Source organism: Macaca mulatta, chromosome 11, assembly GCF_049350105.2.
Source record: "Macaca mulatta isolate MMU2019108-1 chromosome 11, T2T-MMU8v2.0, whole genome shotgun sequence".
Lineage (NCBI taxonomy): Eukaryota > Metazoa > Chordata > Mammalia > Primates > Cercopithecidae > Macaca > Macaca mulatta.
In genome coordinates, this window is record NC_133416.1 from 14869577 (window position 1) to 14890888 (window position 21312).

General features: G+C 44.1%; 1 protein-coding gene and 1 pseudogene across 3 annotated transcripts in view; one reads left to right on the forward strand and one right to left on the reverse strand.

The window, feature by feature from the left end:
- The window catches only part of BORCS5 (BLOC-1 related complex subunit 5), a 109394-nt gene extending 88618 nt beyond the window's left edge, over positions 1 to 20776 (forward strand). Inside the window, exon 4 of one of the 2 annotated variants that reach the window (XM_028828813.2) lies at positions 19848 to 20549. In XM_028828813.2, the coding sequence (XP_028684646.1) occupies positions 19848 to 20078 (231 nt within the window). In that variant the 3' untranslated portion in view covers positions 20079 to 20549. 2 annotated transcript variants of the gene reach the window in all.
- LOC114670791 (AP-3 complex subunit sigma-1 pseudogene) lies at positions 1927 to 4909 on the reverse strand (annotated as a pseudogene). Its single transcript, XR_013400911.1, has one exon. The product of XR_013400911.1 is annotated as an AP-3 complex subunit sigma-1 pseudogene (transcript).
- Positions 20777 to 21312: the final 536 nt, after the last annotated feature.

The window sequence follows — 21312 nt, forward strand, 5'->3', positions numbered from 1 at the left end:
CCTCCTTCTGGCATCTGCTCCCCCTCTCTGCCTGAGGAATCCTGCTCTCCCATCAGCAACCGCCAACAGCCTGGCACATGCGGAGGTCCCGGTTTCCCTTGATCACAGGGGACCTCCTTCCTCATGCCTCCCTGGTGTACAGGAAGTGTTTGCTGGAACAGTTTATGTGGTAAAATTCAGTTGGTGCCTCAGCCATCTGCATGGGGAATGACATGGGCCTCTGGACTGGAAATCAGGCTCCAGCCTGATGTCCTGAGCAGCCGTCTAGCATCCTGCCCGGGAGCATAAGGCAGTGCCGGTGGCAGTATACCACATCATTATGCCAATATCATCGTCCCATGTACGGTATCTTGGTTCTTTCTTCAGGCACAGGGTGGATTATTTTAGCTGTAAAATATTTACCCACGCACCACTGCTAAGCTCTGTTCTCCGAGTCAAAAAGGGGTTGTGTTCACACATGGTTTGGGTGGATACACCAGGGAATTACAGAGCACATAGTCCAGTTTTACACTGTTTCATTACCTTAGCTCAGGTTTTAAGATGTTGAGTGTGTCACTTCAGTCATACAAACTTACTTTTATTTCTCTTTGATTCTGGACATCGGAAAGGGGAGTCCAGGTTAGTGGCATGGCTTGGAGACTTTCCTCACTGTCCGCCTGCTGCATCTGTGAGGCTTCTCCAGCCCCTCTCGTGATGTAGTAGTGACAGCAACAATAGTGTTACAGCTGTCGGTTTTACATGTTTGCCATGTGCCAGGTTTAGAATAGGCATTTTGCATATATATCATCTGTATTTCACGATCAGCTGAGATTCAGACACCCGAATGTGTTCCCGGTTACACAGTTGTGGAAGTGGAGCTGGGATGCCAACTCAGAGCTAACGTCCGCCTTCGAGACTCTAGGCCGTGCTTCCTTTCCACCTTTTTGTCCATTGTCTTCAATTCTTTTATTTTTATTTATTTATTTATTTATTTATTTATTTATTTATTGAGATGGAGTTTTGCTTTGTGGCCCAGTCTGGAGTACAATGGCGATCTCAGCTCACTGCAACCTTTGCCTTCTGGTTTCAAGCGATTCTCCTGCCTCAGCCTCCCGAGTAGCTGGGATTATAGGCGCCTGCCATCATGCCCGGCTAATTTTTGTATGTTTAGTAGAGATGGGGTTTCACCATGTTGGCCAGGCTGGTCTCAAACTCCTGACGTCGTGATCCATCCGCCCTGGCCTCCCAAAGTGCTGGAATTACAGGCATGAGCCACTGTGCCCTGCTTCATCTTCAATTCTTTAAGGGCTTATTCTTCCAGCCTGTCTCCTGCTCATGCCCAGTGTTCAAGCACGTTCCCTTACCCTGTATTCCTTTATAATACTCGCCGCCTAGTGTCACAGTATACTTAGCATCTCAAAAACAGTCTTTATAGGATGCAACCACACTTTAAAATAGCCTTGAAGACCCCACATTGACATTCTTGAAGTGACAACTCTGCCTACCTTGGGGATAACTTTTTTCTCCTTCCACCCGTGCCCTGGAGAATGGAGCTGTTCACCAGTGTCTCAGAGGACTCCACAGTCCCTGTCTGCGGAAGGTAGACAGAGAGCGGACTCGTGCTGAGGAAGAGCTTCATCCTTCCCCACTGCCGCTCTGGAGGGGTTGCAGAGAGGGAGCCTCGAATGAGTCAGGGCTGGGGTGCTCGGTTGCAGACGGGGCCTTCTCCAGGAGGCAGAAGATCTCAGATGTCACCGCTGTCTTTCATGGGACCCGAGGAAAGCTCTCCCAAGGAAAGGGAGGAGTGGGACTTCGGACCCTCAGGCTTTTATTTTTACTCATGATGTTTTTCTTTTCCTGATTTGCTGGCATCAATGCCGTTTTCAAAGCCTTTTGTTGGGGGAGGTATAATCTGCCTGTTTAGTTTTGGAAGCTGCTGAATGGTTTTAGGATTTATTTCCCACTTTCCCACCTAGACATGATGCCAAGAGTAAGAAGGCATCAGAGGAAACTGGGCAAGTTCTAAAGTAATTATTGGAACAGTCATGCAATTCAAATTCCTGCCGTTCTGATATCTCTGAATTCTCTTGAAGACCTGAATAAAATGTGTTCTTTTTCTGAGACATGTAGATACATTGTTTGAACAAAGGAAACAGGGTGACTTCAAAATGTCCAGTATGTGGAAATCGATGCGGTTCAGCCTGTGGGGTAATGAATGAAAACACCGGCGACAGTCGGCCCCATTGTTTGTCATGGTGCAACAGGAAGTGGTACACTAATAAGGAGCCAGGGGAGGTTTATGTAATTCAGAAGGAAGCAGACGTGTGTGCAGTTTTGACTGATGCCCCTCTCACTGCAGATCCAGGCTCACCGAGCAGGTTCCTATGACTGATGGACGTGGAGATGTCTGATAGGATTTTGTCATTTGATTTTTGACACTGACTAATGATAGATTTTTATTTCCCTTATGGTCAGAAATAGTGTCTTGAAAAACTTCACTTTAGATCATAGTTTTCACACACAGTTATAAAGCATAGTAGAACAAGCTATGGAAAAGGAAATGTCACTGGTAGACTTGGGTCGCTTAGGACAGGTATGGTGGCCCTTGGAATCGGGAGATCTGGAATTCAGTCCTGGCCCCGTCAGTCCCAGCCGTGAGAGCTTAGGGATAGTGCATGCCCACTCTGGGAGCAGTCTTCATCTGTAAAAGGAGCGGGGTGCTCAGGACCCTTGTACCTCGTTCTTTTACAGCTGAAGATTGCTTCGTCTAAGCCCCCTTGGTAAGGTCAAGAATTGTGAAATGTTTGTACGCGTGAGATGTCAAGAGTACAAAGTGTACAAACGAACTGCCAGTGAAAATGTCATTGAAGTTTGTCTGCTAACAGATAGTTTACTCCCTTTGGTCTCCTCTCAGTTTTTGTTTTGTAAATGTCCATGTTTTGTCTGGTAATTTGTTATTTTTATTAGAAAAGTAAACCCCAGTGTTTTTCCATTCCGCTTGACAGCATAAAAATTGCCATTTAAATCCATCTCTTAAGGAGTTCAAAAAGGCATTAAACACACTGCTCAACATGGTATGTATTTAATTGAAATGAGTTGACATTTGAATTAATTAGCGCTTTAGAAAAGATAGGCAAAAATTAGGCCAAAAAGCATGGGTTTGAATTCTGGCTTCACTTGCTAGTACGAACTATGTGGCCCTGGGCACCTTTTGTCACCTCTGAATCTCTAATTTCTCATCTCTAATAGGAGAGTGACACTTTCCCTATGAAGTGTGGTGAGGTATAAAGATAATATATGCAAACTACACAGTACAGTATCTGACACTTAGTAGGTACTTAATGGATAGCAGCTGTAACTGTTATACATTATTTTATTACAATAATTAAAATAACTAGAGAATTCGTGTGTATTATGTACTGGCTTCTACCTACCAAATCATTGTAACGTGATGTGCATTGATTACCAGAAGAAATAGTCCACCAGTGTGGATGCCAGTTTTGTTTCTGTTAGAGTGTGTGGAGTGAGATTTACCAGAGAGGGATTTCTCTTTTCTGGTTGACAGATCAAAGGTACGCCTGTGAGAATAAATGGCGAGAATGTATTCTTTTTTTTTTTTTTAACAGTGATAAAATATACTTTTATTACTTTGTTGAGTCAGAGGGTTGTAAAAAAATTATTGCTAAAGTAGGTATCAGGCAAACAGAAAGGTGCTTTAGAAGTCTGGTTACCTTGGAGTTTATTTAAACTAAGAGAAAAACGTCATAATGTTTCCATGCAATACATATTTGGTTCTTTAACAATTGTGTGACAAACAGCAGAAGGAATTAAGGAATGCCGCACTTGTGATCCATACAAAACACCAACATTTTAGGTTGTACATTATTAAAGAAATATCTCAAACACTTTGAAACACTGTAGTAGCCAATACATAGAGGCATGCCGTAGGTGGGCACAGGAACGCAGTTTAGAAAAATAAATCACATAAGAACTACTCAATTTCTTTAAAATCACTGAGAAAGAAAAGCAACATTGAGCTGGCCGGGCGCGGTGGCTCCCGCCTGTCATCCCAGCTCTTTGGGAGGCCGAGGCGGGCAGATCACGAGGCCAAGAGATCGAAACCATTCTGGCCAACATGGTGAAACCCTGTCTAATTTTTGTACTAAAAGTACTAAAAGTACTTTTTTTTTTGGTACTAAAAGTACAAAAATTAGCCGGGCGTGGTGGCGGGCGCCTGTAGTCCCAGCTACTCAGGAGGCTGAGGCAGGAAAATGGCGTGAACCCGGGAAGCGGAGCTTGCGGTGAGCCGAGATTATACCACTGCACTCCAGCCTGGGCGACAGAGCAAGACTCCGTCTCAAAAAAAAAAAAAAAAAGAAAAAAAGCAACATTGAACTTTCTTATTGACTTTACACAGCTTCTATAGAGTGCTTTGAGTTAAATCCAAGAGCAAAAGTTGACTCTCCTCCTCTATTTTTGGTAAACAACTGCATGGTAAACTTGCATGACTTCCCCTCCCTGGATTTTACCTGGGAGTAGCCTTTTTAAATTTTTATTTAAAAGAGGGCAGGTTTGGCACTTTTATAGTGATGTCACCAATGTTAATATTTCTTGGGATCTCAGGAAGATTCAGGTTTTTTTTACAGCTGGTACAGCACAGGCTGGAGCTCCCACTAAGCCAGCCTCAGATTTTTCCAGCTTATTTTGTGCATCAATTTGTGTAACAATCCCATTCGTGTTTGTCTCCAATACCATTCCTCCATCACCATTTCTGCGAGAATATTGTGAACCTTGCCTACATGGAAAATCAAATCCAGTTCACACACATTTTCAAAACATTTGTCTAATGTTTCCACAAATACGTAGGGCTGATAGAACTTGGAGAGCTGCGGCTTCCCGTGGTTGTTAAGATTGGGATCGCCTTGATCATGGCTGAGCCGGACCCACCGGGTGGGCACTGGGAGCCAGGGTGGGGGCCGGCGGGCAAACCTCGCCTCCGTCATCTCGCCGGCGATCCTTCCCCACCCACTCCCTCCTGCACACCGGCAAGAGTTTATTCTTACAGGCTGCCATTGCAAACTACTGCCTTCAGAAACAAGGTCACTTCAAAGTGTCCAAAATGTGGTAATTAGTGCCATTCAGCCTGTGGTGTAATTAAGGAAAACATTTGCCCATTGTTGTCCCTTGTGCAAGAGAGAGGCGTCCACAAAAGATTCATACTCCCAAACCCTCCATGGGAATGGTGATCTGGAGGAGGGTTGGACAGCCAGAAAGCACACAGTTCACCCTGAAAGGTTTTGTTGCAGCCTGTCATAGCCTAACCTTTATAATCTGTCTGAATCTCTACTGCAGGGCAAGTAACCATGGTCTGGTGGGGATAGAGGTGGCAGGTGGGCTAGAATGTGCCATATCTTGATTTGTGGCGATGGGCCTCCTACTCTTCGGAGTGGAGACAGCTACTACCATGAGTCAAAGACCAAATCACGGGGTAGTCAATGTATGAAAACACAAGCACCGGGTTCGCAAAGTGGAAGAAAGGTCTGGAAGAAGGTGTCAGAAGCAAAAAATGGTAAGTATGTGAGGAGATGAAGATTTTAATTAGCGTGACTATAGAAATCATTTCACTATGTAGATGTATGTCAAAACGTGTTGTGTGCTGTAAATATAGTTTTTATTTTTAAAAAAATGAATGCTGTCAGTATGAGTCCATTTAAAAATCAGTAGGCTTGAAGGTTCAAGGAAATTGCTGAGAACTGGCATCATATACTTCCTTTTGGGGTTAGTTGATGCATGGTATAGTTAATGTAAAGATCCAGGATCCTATGAACACAGCTTTTTACCTTGGACTGTTCCTCTTGCAGACTCAGCTACCACCTTCCTTTGTGATTAAAAATGTATTACTTAGCCTCAGCAATTTGTTTCAGAGCCACTTTCGTAGTGTCTAGTCCAGGATTCCCAGATAGGTTTGTTCATCTTTGTAAACTCGAAAGTGGCCATCTGGGGTTCAGTGCCAAGACGGGTTCTGAGTCCAAGTCAGATTTAAAGAATAACCATGATGCATTACTGGTATCCGTCAGAGGTCTGGGAGAAGGAATTAAATGTATTTGAATACGTTTATTTTATTATTTTTTAAAATTGAGTTATTCACATAGTTCACCCTTTTACAATGTGCATTTCATTGGTTTTAGTATTCTTACAAGATTGTGCAGCTACACAACTATGTAATTCCAGAACATTTTCATCTCCCTAGAAAGAAACTCTGTGTACATCAGCAGTCACTCCCCATACCTCCATTCCCCTACCCCCTGGCAACTGCCAGTCTCCTTTCTGTCTCTATGGATTTGCCCGTTGGGGGTATTTCATATAAAGGGAATCATGTGATATGTGGCTTTTGTGTCTGGTTTCTTTTACTTAGCATAATGTTTTCAAGGTTTATCCATGTTGTAGCTTATATCAGTATCTCATATCTTTTTATGGATGAAGAATATTTTATTCTATGGATAGACCACGTTTTGTTTATCCATTTCTCAGCGGATGGACATTTGGGTTGTGTCTACTCTTTGCCTATTGTGAATAATGCTGCTATAAAAATTTGTGTACAAGGTTTTGGGTGAACATACAATTTACTTCTCTTGGGAATATATGTGAAGTGAAATCGCTGGCTGTATAGTAACTTTATGTTTAACTTTTGGAGAAACGGCCAAACTGTTCTTCAGAATGACTGTCCTATTTTACATGCCTACCAGCAATGCACAGGGGTTCCGGTTTCTCCACACCCTCACTAACATTTGTCATTATCTGCCTTTTCATTTGAGCCATCCTAGTGGGTGTGAAGTTGTATTCTTTTGCTTTTGATGTGCCCTTCTCTAATGTCCAACGATGTTGAACATCTTTTCCTGTGTTTATTGGCCATTTGTATATCTTCTTTGGATAAATGGCTTCAGTTGTAATTCCAAGGCCAGATTTTTGCCCTAGGAACAGGACTGATTTATATAGTTAGGCTAACTGCTTCCTAATTGGGAGAATTGGTAGTTCTGAATTTCAGAAACATCTGAGAAGGGTGGATATTGAAGCTTTATATAAAACATTGTAGCAGTTTTCTTCGAAGGTGATTATGATTTGGGAACTTCTTAGTTTTACTACCATAAAAAAACTTCCAAGCATATTTTGCCATTCATTGTTAGAATAATATAAACATACATGTTTATAGCAGTGTTGTGTTTTCAGATCATTCTTACATATATTATCTCATTATAACCATTACAACACTGCCATGAGATAGAATGAATATTAGCCATTATTAGCCCCACTTTTGAAAAGTAGAAGCTGAGAGTCAGCTTGTGACTTGCCCAAGTTCACCAACTAGTAGGGTTTAAATTCAGGTCTTCTGACTTACTTTGTTAATGGTAATGGATTATTAGTGATGTCAAGGATTTGAAGGGTGAGCTTACATTGCTAAAAATCAGCAATATGCCCGTCTTCAAATAGCAGATTGTTACTGGCCTCAGAATGTTGTTATTTGAATAGCTGTACAACAGGATGAATTGTTACTTTTCCATTTAGCCCCTTTAGCTACAAAGTGCTTACAATAAAAGAGCAGAATTACATATCACTGCCTGCTCATTACATTTTGAACCCAGAAGGAAATCCAGCAAAAGAAAGAACAAAGCCGGGGATGGATTTAGAACCCTAAAAAGAGGCAGCGTTTGGTTAGCTGGCCTCAACCCATCATGCCTCCTCCTCCCAGCCTCCATATTCCTAAACTTACCTCCTTGGGAAACAGGAATTTAAATGTAGAATGAGTGTAGAGAAAGTGAGATATCCGTTGAGATCAAATAAAAATTAACCTTGATACTAATGTTAACTGAGAGACACCACATTAAAAGCTAAACATTACCTTTAAAGAGTGGGAAAGATGAGTGACTTTTTAAATGCAGTCTTGAGCTGGGTACAGTGGCTCATGTCTGTAACCCCAGCACTTTGGGAGGCTGAGGAGGGCAGATCACCTGAGGTCAGGAGTTCGAGACCAGCCCGATCTACATGGTGAAACCCCGTCTCTACTAAAAATACAAAAATTAGCCAGGCGTGGTGATGCACACCTGTACTCGCAGCTACTTGGGAGGCTGAGGCAGGAGAATCGCTTCAACCTGGGAGGCGGAGGTTGCAGTGAGCCGAGATTGCACCACTGCCCTCCAGCCTGGGCAACAGAGTGAGACTCGGTCTTTAAAAAAAAAAAAAAAAAAAAAAAACAGTCTTAGGTCCATATGCAGTCTTTGTTTTTAACATTTCTTTTAAACTTAAGTATCTTGGGGATAGAAAAATAAGTCTATTGATCATATGGATGTGAATTTTGTTAACTGTGAAACACAGCTTACCTGCTCATTTTTCTTTTGACCCATGAGGGTTATTAAATTTGCTTTTGATCATTTCGTGCATATCTACATCTTAAGTTTTTAGAATTTAAAAGTTGTACACTATCTTTATGAAGTTCTCACTATTATGTTGCACATCTTTTCTAACTTAAAATAAGCCCTTGTAGTATGTCACTAATTCGGAAAGTTTACCTTTACTTTGAAAAGAACTACATCAAGCATAGTGAGGGCAGTTGTGGTAGATCACGCCTGTAATCCCAACACTTTGGAAGGCTGAGGGGGTGGATGGCTTGAGGCCAGGAGTTTGGAGATCAGCCAGGGCATCATCGTGAGACCCCATCTGTACAAAAAATAAAAAACAAAAATTATCCAGGCATGGTGGCATGCACATGTAGTCTTAGCTACTCAGGAAGCTGAGGTAGGAGGACTGCTTGGACCCAGGAATTCAAGGCTCCCGTGAGCTATGATCAGGCCACTGCACTCCAGCCTGGACAACAGAGCGAGACCCTGTCTCCAAAAAACAAACCACAGTGACATCTTTAATGGCATGACCCATCTGCTTCAAACCAGCATCAAAGCTTATTTTATCAGGAAATTTTATGTAACAAAAGTTTTTGAAGCACTGTATCCTCTTGTTGGAGAGGATATCGTTTATTAAAGCTTTTGGTTTTGCTTTCAAAATATTTTTTGAAAAATATCCATGGACGCATGTACACGTATGTATTTTTACTTTTACCATATTGGGTAGCATCAAACAGTGTTGTAATAGTTACTCTTTACTCTCAACATATAGATCAGAAACACATGGAAGGACTTGTAGGTAAATAACGATTTCAGTTGTGACGTAGTGCGAAATGATTCTATCAGGAAACTGGGATGAGTAATGTGACTCTGTTGTAAGATTTTCGGTAGCAGAAGTACAGAACAAAAATAAAACATATCAGCAAAAAACACAATGGTAAGTTGTCATCTGAGTGATTGTGTAAGCCTTGAAGATAGTTAATGTAACCGAGAGGAGGCGTCCACATAAGCTCCTGCCTTCACAATAGATAGCTTGTGTCTATTTGGATATCACAAAATGTCATTTGTTGTTTTTTTCTGCTTTCATGCACTACATTTCTTATCTTGCTTTTTCATTCTTCATGTAAAAGAGGTTTCTAGACAGAGTTTCTGTTTCAGTTCACATACATTTTATCATTGATGGAGCTCCTTTTTCCTGGGGACTGTTCTAGGAGTTTTATATATGTTATCTCGTTTAATTCTACGTCAACTCTATAAGGTAGGCATTGTCAATGTCCCCAATTTAGGGGACAAAGAAGCTGAGGGTCAGCAAGGTTAAGTAACTGGCTCAAGGTCATGAAGGTAATGAGTCATCTGCAGAAGCAAGATGTTGACACAGTTCTGTCCGATGCTACTGTCTGTATCCGTAAGTGATGTATATTTTAGTTAGAAAACTGGAATGGTTACTCAACTTCACAGTAATTCTTTATTTTATTGCTTCTATAGAAGCTCTCTCCCCTCCCCCACAAACTGAGTCACTCAGCCTGAGCTCAGGAATGATTTCAGATGTCTAAATAGGTCATTTGCAGGGTCTGGGTGGTCTACCCACAGCGGAGGTAAAAGCTCTGGCTCAGTCTTGGCGGCTGAACCATTGCGAATTTAAGCCAGTGGATCTGAAGGCAATTGAGTTCTGTTCTGCCACTCCAGCTCAGGCAGGACAGCCGCTTCCATGAGACAGGGCCCCTCTGAGGTTAGAGTGCAGCCTCAGTGGGCATCAGTGTCATGAATAGCCGCTCCTTGTTTGGCAGCAGTAACTATCCAGAGACAAAGGATGGGATTCGGGATAATTGTGGTCATAAGCTAGAAGTCTCCAGAGTCCTTAGAGGAATTTGAAAACTGAAGAGAATTTTTTTCTTTCCATACTGTGTCAGGGCTTTAGCAAAGGAGTTCTGTTGTGACAATTGTCTGGGTAACATCTGCCTACTCTCTCTTTTTTTTTTCCCTTATCTGTAGTCCAGCTTCCTTAACAGTGCCCAAGGGTGCAATCTCCACACTGTTAATAGTTTTACTCTTAACACTTCCTTGGCTCCTTTGTCCCAAGAAGGTGAGATCCCACTTCCAGGCGATCTCCTGCAGGACTTTTCCCCAGCCTCTGACCCATTTCTACCCCATATTTCTCCCTCAAGAACAATAATTCAATCATGTTTTCAGTTCTCCTGAAACGATCCCAAATGTTGGATTTTTTCTTAGTGTTGAATTATAAGAGCTATTGATATATTCTGGATGTAGACTGTCATTTGATATAGATAGATAGTGAAATTTTTTCTTTCTTTCTATTTTTGCCCATTATTTTCATAGGGAATAAAATATTATGAATATTTTCTCAGTCTACTGCTTGCCTTTTCATTTTCTTTTTCTTTTTCCTTTTTCTTTTTTTTTTCTTTTTTTGAGACAGTCTTGCTGTGTCACCCAGGCTGGAGGGCAGTGGTGCGATCTCGACTCACTGCACCTTCTGCCTCTTGCGCTCAAGAGATTCTCCTGGCCGGGCGCGGTGGCTCACGCTTGTGATCCCGGCACTTTGGGAGGCCAAGGCTGGTAGATCACGAGGTCAGGAGCTCGAGACTATCCTCGCTCACACGGTGAAACCCATCTCTACTAAAAATAGAAAAAATTAGCTGGGCGTGGTGGCACGCCTGTAGTCCCAGCTACTCAGGAGGCTGAGGCAGGAGAATCGCTTGAACCTGGGAGTTGGAGGTTGCAGTGAGCTGAGATCGCACCACTGCACTCTAGCCTGGGTGACAAGGCCAGACTCCATCTCAAAAAAGAAAAAAAAAAAAAAGAGATATTCTCCTGCCTCAGCATCGTGAGTGGCTGGGATTACAGGTGTGCACCACCACACCTGGCTAATTTTTTTTTTTTTTTTTTTTTTTTTTTTTGAGACTGAGTCAGGCTCTGTCGCCCAGGCTGGAGTGCAGTGGCCGGATCTCAGCTCACTGCAAGCTCCGCCTCCCGGGTTTACGCCATTCTCCTGCCTCAGCCTCCGGAGTAGCTGGGACCACAGGCGCCCGCCACCTCGCCCGGCTAGTTTTTTGTATTTTTTAGTAGAGACGGGGTTTCACCATGTTAGCCAGGATGGTCTCGATCTCCTGACCTTGTGATCCGCCCATCTCAGCCTCCCAAAGTGCTGGGATTACAGGCTTGAGCCACCATGCCCGGCTTAATTTTTATATTTTTAGTAGAGACAGGGTTTCACCATATTGGCCAGGCTGGTGTCAAATACCTGACCTCAGGTGATCTGCCTGCCTGAGCCTCCCAGAGTGCTGGGATTATAGGCATGAGCCACTGCACCCGGCCTCATTTTCTTAATGGTATCTTTTTTTTTTTTTTTTTTGGAGATGGAGTTTTGCTCTAGTTGCCCAGGCTGGAGTACAATGGCACGATCTCGGCTCACCGCAACCTCCGCCTCCCGGGTTCAGGCGATTCTCCTGCCTCAGCCTCCCGAGTAGCTGGGATTAACAGGCATGCGCCATCAGGCCTGGCTAATTTTGTATTTTTAGTAGAGACAGGGTTTCTCCATGTTGGCCAGGCTGGTCTCAAGCTTCTGACCTCGGGTGATCCACACCTGCCTTGGCCTCCCAAGCTTCTGGGATTACAGGTGTGAGTCACCACGCCCGGCCTTAATGGTATCTTTTTAAGAGAAGTTTTTAGTTTTGATGAAAATCAATTTAACCATTTTTATTTTATGGTTAACACTTATTGAAACTTAGAAATCTTTGCATACCCCAAGGTAGCAAAGATTTTTTTTTTTCTTTTTTTTTTTTTTTAAAGACAGAGTCTTGCTCTGTCACCCAGGCTGGGGTGCAATGCCAAGATCTCAGCTCACTGCAACCTCTGCCTCCCAGGTTCAAGCGATTCTCCTGCCTCAGCCTCCCAAGTGTATGGGACTACAGGCATGCACCACCACGTCCAGCTAACTTTTTGTATTTAGTAGAGATGAGATTTCACCATGTTGGTCAGGCTGGTCTCGAACTCCTGAGCTGAGATGATCCATCTGCCTCGGCCTCCCAAAGTGCTGGGATTACAGGCGTGAGCCAGCGAGCCCAGCCAAGGTAGCAGAGATTTTTCTCCTATATTTTCTTCTAGAAGTTCTGTAGTTTTAGCTTCTATATTTAGGTCTGTGATCCATTCTATGTTAATTCCTTGTGTATGCAGGGTGAGATGTAAGGGTCCAGGTTCATTCTTTCTCTTTGTAGATATCTAGATATTCCAGCACAAATTGTTGAAAAACTTTTTTCCCCTATTGAATTGCCTTGGAACCTTTGTAACAACAACAAAAAAATCAATTAACTGTATATTTTTAGATCATTTTTACACTGTCTTTCGTTTCATGGATCTGTGTGTCTCCATGCCAGCACCATGCTATCCTGATTACTATAGCTTTATAGTAAGTCCTGAAATCAAGTACTATAAGTCTTCAGACTTTGTTCTTCCAATTATTTTGGCCATTCTATGTACTTAGAATCAGCTTACCAATTCCTGTAAAACAATGCCTTCTGGAACTTTTACTTGGATTACAAATGAACCTCTTAATCAATTTGACACCAACACCTTGACTGTGTTGAATCTGACAATCTGTGAACATGATATACTTCATTTCCTAAGATCCCTTTTAATTTTTCAGAGCAATGTTTTGTAGTATCAGCATACAGGTCTTGTACACATTTCGTTGAATTTTTCCCTAAGTATTTCATGTTGCTGATGCAGTTGTAAATAGTATTCTTTTATTTCACTGTCTTGTCATTCATTGTTATGTAGAAATACAATTGATTTCTGTATGCTGACCATGTATCTTGCAACCTTGCTAACTTCACTTTAATAGTTTTTAGTGGATTTTTAAAGATTTTCTAAGTGTATAATGTCATCTGCAGATAAAGACCCTTTTATTCCTTTCTAATTTCTTTGCCTTTTACTTGGTTTATTGCATTGGCTATTGCATTTAGTACAATGTTGAATAGAAGTGGTAAGAGTGGAGACGTGCTTGCCTTGTTCCTAGTCTTAGGGAGAAAAATGTCTTTCACCAATAACTATATTGTTAGCTGGAGGTTTTTCATAGACACCCTTTATCAGGTTGAGGAAGTTTCCTTCTGTTCCTACTTTGCTGAACAAATTTCCATAATAAATGCATGTTCAGTTTGTTGAATGCTTTTTCTTATATCTATTAAGATAGTCATAGATTTCTAACCTCTATTCTGTTGAAATGGCAAGTTACTTCGATTGATTTTTCAGATGTTGAAAAAGCGTGTCTCCTTGACATAAGCATTACTTGGTGATAAAGTATTATCCTTTTTGTGTATTTCTGGATGTGATTTGTTAATTTTTTTTTTTTTAATACTTTAAGTTCTAGGGTACATGTGCATAACGTGCAGGTTTGTTACATATGTATACTTGTGCCATGTTGGTGTGCTGCACCCATCAACTCATCATTTACATCAGGTATAACTCCCAATGCAATCCCTCCCCCCTCCCCCCTCCCCCCTCCCCATGATAGGCCCCGGTGTGTGATGTTCCCCTTCCCGAGTCCAAGTGATCTCATTGTTCAGTTCCCGCCTATGAGTGAGAACATGCGGTGTTTGGTTTTCTGTTCTTGTGATAGTTTGCTAAGAATGATGGTTTCCAGCTGCATCCATGTCCCTACAAAGGACACAAACTCATCCTTTTTTATGGCTGCATAGTATTCCATGGTGTATATGTGCCACATTTTCTTAATCCAGTCTGTCACTGATGGACATCTGGGTTGATTCCAAGTCTTTGCTATTGTGAATAGTGCCACAATAAACATACGTGTGCATGTGTCTTTATAGCAGCATGATTTATAATCCTTTGGGTATATACCCAGTAATGGGATGGCTGGGTCATATGGTACATCTAGTTCTAGATCCTTGAGGAATCGCCATACTGTTTTCCATAATGGTTGAACTAGTATACAATCCCACCAACAGTGTAAAAGTGTTCCTATTTCTCCATATCCTCTCCAGCACCTGTTGTTTCCTGACTTTTTAATGATCACCATTCTAACTGGTGTGAGATGGTATCTCATTGTGGTTTTATTTGCATTTCTCTGATGGCCAGTGATGATGAGCATTTTTTCATGTGTCTGTTGGCTGTATGAATGTCTTCTTTTGAGAAATGTCTGTTCATATCCTTTGCCCACTTTTTGATGGGGCTGTTTGTTTTTTTCTTGTAAATTTGTTTGAGTTCTTTGTAGGTTCTGGATATTAGCCCTTTGTCAGATGAGTAGATTGCAAAAATTTTCTCCCATTCTGTAGGTTGCCTGTTCACTCTGATGGTAGTTTCTTTTGCTGTGCAGAAGCTCTTTAGTTTAATGAGATCCCATTTGTCAATTTTGGCTTTTGCTGCCGTTGCTTTTGGTGTTTTAGACATGAAGTCTTTGCCCATGCCTGTGTCCTGAATGGTACTACCTAGGTTTTCCTCTAGGGTTTTTATGGTATTAGGTCTAACATTTAAGTGTCTAGTCCATCTTGAATTAATTTTCGTATAAGGAGTAAGGAAAGGATCCAGTTTCAGCTTTCTACTTATGGCTAGCCAATTTTCCCAGCACCATTTATGAAATAGGGAATCCTTTCCCCATTTCTTGTTTCTCTCAGGTTTGTCAAAGATCAGATGGCTGTAGATGTGTGGTATTATTTCTGAGGACTCTGTTCTGTTCCATTGGTCTATATCTCTGTTTTGGTACCAGTACCATGCTGTTTTGGTTACTGTAGCCTTGTAGTATAGTTTGAAGTCAGGTAGCGTGATGGTTTTAATATTTTGAGTTCATGTATTGGGTGGACCAGCCAAGTAGGCAAATGGGCCCGCACTATCCGTATAAGGTATTTGGAACAACCCTGAGCACATTCTACAGATGCCTGATACCGTCATGAGGCCTGGAGTTCTATCCTCAAATCATCTCCCCTTCTGTTTCACTTGTCCTTTGAAATGGACTGCCCCCAGAGATGATATATGAATCTGGTGGGCAAAGTTTGAGGTATGAGTTTGAGTAAATGAGTTCCTTGAAGGCAAAGGCTTTATTGCATTTTTTTTTTTTTTTTTTTTTTGGTCTGTGATAGGGCCTTGCTCTTTTTTTCCAGGCTGGAGTGTAGTGGTGTGATCACAACTCACTGCAGCCTCGACCTCCTGAGATCAAGCAATTTTCTCACCTCAGCCTCTGCAGCAGGTGGGACTACAGGTGTGTTCCATCACACCTGGCTAATTTTTATTTGATTTTTTTGTAGAGATGAGGACTCACTGTGTTGTCATGGCTGCTCTTGAGTTCCTGGGCTCAAGTGGTCCTCCTACCTCAGCCTCCCAAAATGCTGAGATGGCAAGCATGAGCCACCACACCTGGCCAGCATTCATATGTATCAGTATAAGATTATATTAACTAGTGTTACAGAAACCCCAAAAGATGGTGGCTTCTACAAAATGAAAGTTTATTCTTCTCTCTCAGGCCTGGTCTACTCTTAGCCATAGACATCCTCACGGACCCAGGCTGCTTCTAGCTCATGATATGCCAACTCCAGGATGTAACCTTTGTTATTCTCATGGTCTACATGGGGTGCACTTGCATTGCAGCAGCAGCAGCAGAGCGGAGGAGGGGACAGTGGAGAAGAGAAGCGACCAAGAGTGCGTGCCAGCTGACTCTCCAGGAAGGTGCCTGCAGGCTGCCAGGAGACACGTCCTGGCACACACTATGGACCAGAACTTGGTCGTGTGTCACGGCAAGGCGAGGGTTTTGAGGCAGGAGTCGTGGAGAATAAAGAGTTGTTCACTTTCTATTCGAAAATCAGCTAGTTTATTCATTTCATTTTTGTTAAGTTCCTGAAACAAAGTTATTTGCAATGCATATGTTTCTGGGCCTGAGTTTCCTAGAATAGTAAAGTCATGTTAACAGAAACAGCGGAAAAGAAAATTCATGTTAATGTACACGGTGAGCTGTGTGGGTGTAAGTAGTTTTGGTTCTCAATATCTATATCCTAGGACCTCGCATAGCACATGGCACAGGGCACGTGATGCTACTCAGTAACTGTCTGTTGCCCGTATGTTAATAGCTCACACTCACCCAGTGTTCAACTGTGTGCTGGGCAGGATAATACTGTTCTCCTTGCAGAATCTCATTTAATCCTCGGGACAGTCTCTTAAGTAGCCACTGTTGTTATCCCCACTACCTTACAGATGAGGAAACCGAGGCTTACATGTATTTTGATTCATTTGTTCAACAAATATTTATTCAGGACCTGCTATGTGCTGGGTACTGGAGATATAGCAGGGTTTAAAGCACACCAAATCCTTGCTCTCATGTAATCACCCTTCTGGGTAATTTTCTAAAATCACATAGATACTGGATCGAGGGTAGCCCTTAAACCTAGGTAGTCTGGCTCCAGAACCTGCAGTTTTAACCGTTGTTTTATTGGTAGATGAATGGATTGATGAGTGGGGCGAACAAAAATTGTAACTATCCATTTCAGAAACAAGCTTCGTGGTTGCCCTTTAGCTCCAGCTTGGATGGTTAGATTGCCCTGTGTGAAGCTGGATCTTTTTTTTTTTTTTGGATATGGAGTCTCACTCTGTCACCCAGACTGGAGTACAGTGACGCGATCTTGGCTCACTGCAACCTCTGCCTCCCGGGTTCAAGCCATTCTCCTGCCTCAGCCTCCAAGTAGTTGGGACTACAGGTGCACGCGGCCATGCCCGGCTAATTTTTTGTATTTTAGTAGAGACGGGGTTTCGCTGTGTTGCCCAGGCTGATCTCAAACGCCTGAGCTCAGGCAATCCGCCCTCGGCCTCCCAAAGTGCTGGGATTACAGGCGTGAGCCACTGTGCCCGGCCAAGCTGGGTCTTTTGAATGGCTGTGGAGTATTCAGTGAGGTAGCCCTAGGTGACATCATCACACCTCTGTTTATCCAGAAGACAGTTAGTATATATGCTATCCTGTTAGAGTCCATGTGCCAAAAGTAGAAGTAGGAAAGGTAAATAAGGATATATCTCTAGATTGTCAAAATGGTGATTGAGAATTGCATGAGATACTGGTTTACTGCCTACGGTCACGTCAAATGTGTTGCGATGAGCGTGTGTCTGGGGGTTCATGGAGGAAAGGTAGGGATTATGGATCAGGGACAGTGTTACCTCAGGAGCAAAGGGCAGAGACATCAAAAATAGGCATCACCCGTTTTACTGTCCTTTTCCAGATATTCCACTGTTGCTTGCACCAGGTTCAGACTTTCTTTGTGACCAAGAATGGGGGAAACATTTAAAAGGTAGTAACTTTCCCTACCTGTGATCCAGTCTTCTGTAATGCCATGCCACGTGCCAACGGAAGTCTCATAGAGCATCAGTGGTACAGGCTCTTGCTCGGGAAATACGTGTAAGAGAGGGGAGCTGCTGGACTTCGGAGATCTGGGGTCTAGTGTAGGTTCTGTCGTTGTGAGATCTTCAAAATCACGTAAACTCAAGTTTCCTCTTGTGTTTTTTTTTTCTTTCATGGAGCATAATGGAAGTAAGACATGATGTCAGCACGCATGAACACCCTGTTTGAACTCAGTGTGCTCATCTCAGCATTAACAGAATGTGCCTTTACAAAAGCTCTGGCGACATTAAACCCGGGCCCCAACTGGATGTGCAAACGTGTAGGGAAGTACATGCCATTTGACAGGTACCTGGTGAAGATGGCTGTGAACAGTCTTCATCAGGTGTGAATCAGGGGGATGGATTGACTGCCAAGGACTTTACACTTGATAAGTTAGAGCCTTGGAGGCCGTTTCAGATAGAAACGCTTCAAGTGTCTGTCTAGTCTGGGAGGGTGGCGGGGTGGAGGGCCAGAAATGCCCCGCCAAGTAAAATGATGCCCGAGAAGGTTCCCAATTCAGGATCCCACCTGGCTCCCCCGAGCCCCGCCGGCTCTCAGGTGTTTGGAGTGTTTCTCGGTGCTCATTGCAAGGCCACCCCAAAAAGGCCTGGCGGGTGACTGTCGGGACCGCAGGAATCTCCTGGCTCGCTGCTTCCAAAGTGCTGAACGCCAGACAGGGCTGCAGAGAACCTCGGAACGTGTGCGTTGTTCCCACATTATTTGGGGTTTCCCGCTGTGATGGTTTTTTTTTTTTTCTCTTCTCCTTCTCCCCCTGCCCCACTAGCTGCTCCTCCTGCCCTGCGGGCACTCGAGCAAGCTGGGCAGGCCTGCCAGAGGACAGCAGCACTGAGGTGCTGTGGTCGCCTCCCGCCCCTCATGTCCTCCCCACACACGATAGCAAAAGGGAACTTCTTTTTTCTTGGGGCTGGCTTTGGTCCCCCATGTTCTTATTAGTTTGTTTTTGTGTCTCTTGAAGCCATTTTCCGAGGCTCTGTGGTACCAGGTGTAGAGCCCTTGTCCTGGTGCAAGGTGAGGAAGGGGAGTGCTCCAGGAATAAACCAGAAGGAAGGGCTGGAGGAGCCTGGGAACCTCGGGATAGGAGTGCGGGTCTCGGTAGTTGAGCTGTTTCTCTCCTGGCCTGGGACGGAAACAAGGGGTGAGGGGGTGGAAGTGGGGTCCATGCTGAGGAAGGGGTACAGGTGCCGAACATGATGGCCATCTCCTCTCCCTATTTTTATCTGGGCGGTAGGTACTCAAGAGCCTCTTAAGGGGAAGAGAAGATCACGCGAGGGGAGCCCAGAGCCTGCAGTTTCTTTAATGGGGGAAAAGGGCACATGAGCTAGTCCTCACACTTTGACAAAAAACAGTGTGGTCTATTGTAAGAACAGGAGCCTTGGTTGCATTGTTGGCCCTGGCAGGGACAGCCACCCTTCCCTTGCCGTGTTCCCCGAGTCACTGCCAAACTGCAGCCGTTCGGGGAAGAGTGAGGGAAGAACATGCATTTTGGGGGTTGGGTTTTGTTGTTGTTGTTGTTGTTAGATACAGGGTCTCACTCTGTCGCCCAGGCTGGAGTACAGTGGCATGATCATGGCTCGCTGCAGCTTCGACCTCCTGGACTCAAGCCATCCTCCCACCTCAGCCTCCCAAGTAGCTGGGAGTACACGCCACGCTACCACGCCCATCTGCTCCGAGTTTTTTTCTAGATGAGGAACCTGAGACGCAAAGGATAAGTACTAGCAGCTCATGCATGTGGCAGAGCCAGATTCAGCCCTGGCCTGACGGATTTCCACATCCATGATTCCCCTCATATAGGGAGATAGAAATCTCAGGATCTCAACAAGGTACAAATAAGGCACATTCCCAGAACATAGAGCCGGGGACAGTCCCCTCTCAGTTCTCTTCTAAAGGTGGTTCTGGCACAGCAGTTGATAAAGCTGTGTCCCTGAAGGGCTTTTTAGCCCTGGGTGCTTCCTGTAAAACTTGTCTGCTTCCACTTGGCCGGCGGGACTCTGTCCCTCACAGGCTGGACACCTGGCCCTGCGGAGAGGACTTGATTAAGCGAGGTGTAATGTACTTTTCTTTCCCGTCCACAGATGGATCTGTCTGTAGAAACTCTGTTCAGCTTCATGCAGGAGCGCCAGAAAAGATACGCCAAGTACGCCGAGCAGATCCAGAAAGTGAACGAGATGTCCGCCATCCTCCGCCGCATACAGATGGGCGTGGACCAGACCGTGCCCCTGCTGGACAGGCTCAACAGCCTGCTGCCCGAGAGCGAGCGGCTGGAGCCCTTCAGCATGAAGCCCGACCGCGAGCTCAGGCTGTAGCTGCCGCCCGGCCTGCCTGGGGCCGGGAGCCCCAGACACCGACACCCTGAGGAGGTTTGGAGCCAACATCGTATCGTCTGACCAGGGCTGGAGGCCAGCGGGAGGCTCTGGTACTCCCTGACGTGGGTGCGAAGGAGTCCGGCAGGCGTGAAAATCTGACTTTGCCCAACTCTTTTCCTTGATGCAGTTTCCCTATGTGAAAGGAACCAAACCAGTTCTCGGTGATAACTGAAGCTGGAACATGTGAATTATTAGGAATTCTTTGAAGAACTCTGCATTGAGAATTATTTTTATTTAGTTGTTTTTTTTGTTTGTTTGTTTAATTGAGAGTATGTAGCGTAGTCCAGGTACTGGAATGAGAATATGGAGTCAAGGGGAGAATGTTTTAAGCAGCTCTGTGTTCTCAGTGCCCTCATGACATTTTCAGTGGGCTGTCTGGTTTACATGTCAACATGAAAAACTCACTGAATCTAGGTCTCTGTGTTGTTCCCGTTTCTACCCGGTTTCCGTCACACCGAGCCCTTATCTGGGGCGCGTCTTCCTGCCCAGGTGGAACACTGGCTTTTTGTTGACTGTCAGGTTACGGTGTCCCTTAGTCGTCATCAGAAACTGAAGCCTCCCTTTCCACACCCTCATCAGATTCATCTCCACTGATAACCGGTTTCCTTGATGCAGACATAGTTTAGCTTTCTTTTCAACACTGGCAGGATTCCAGTTTCTGTAACAAGGTTTTAACCAGCATGTGGTTTTACTAGCCTAGAAAACGGTGGGACAGGAAGGCTCTGGACGCTGACTGCAGAGATCTGTCATTCCACAGACCTTTCTTGCGCCCATTTGATGTGTCCGATATTGCGCCAGGGATACAGATACGGCCGAACAGCCTCAGGCCTTCGTTTCTGAAAAGAAAAAACTCAAAAAGCTGCTGAATTTCTCTGGGAGTTTAGGAAAGGAAGTGATTTGAGTCACAACGAAAGTGCTTAGTGTCGTACTTTGCACATCCTAGGTGTTCTAATGGAAGGAAGGACTGGAGAAGCAAAGAATGGAATGCAGGGAGCAGACCTAGGCAGACGCCTTGAGCCTACGAGCCAGGGCTGAAGGGAGCTGCTGGGGCGAGGACGCCATGCAGGCCAGCACCCTGTTCCCTGTGTTCCTGCACCTCGGGAGGTGTGTTTTCAGATGCCAGAAAGAGCCTTCAGTAGATTCACAAGATTAAAACTGATCCACTTAATTTACT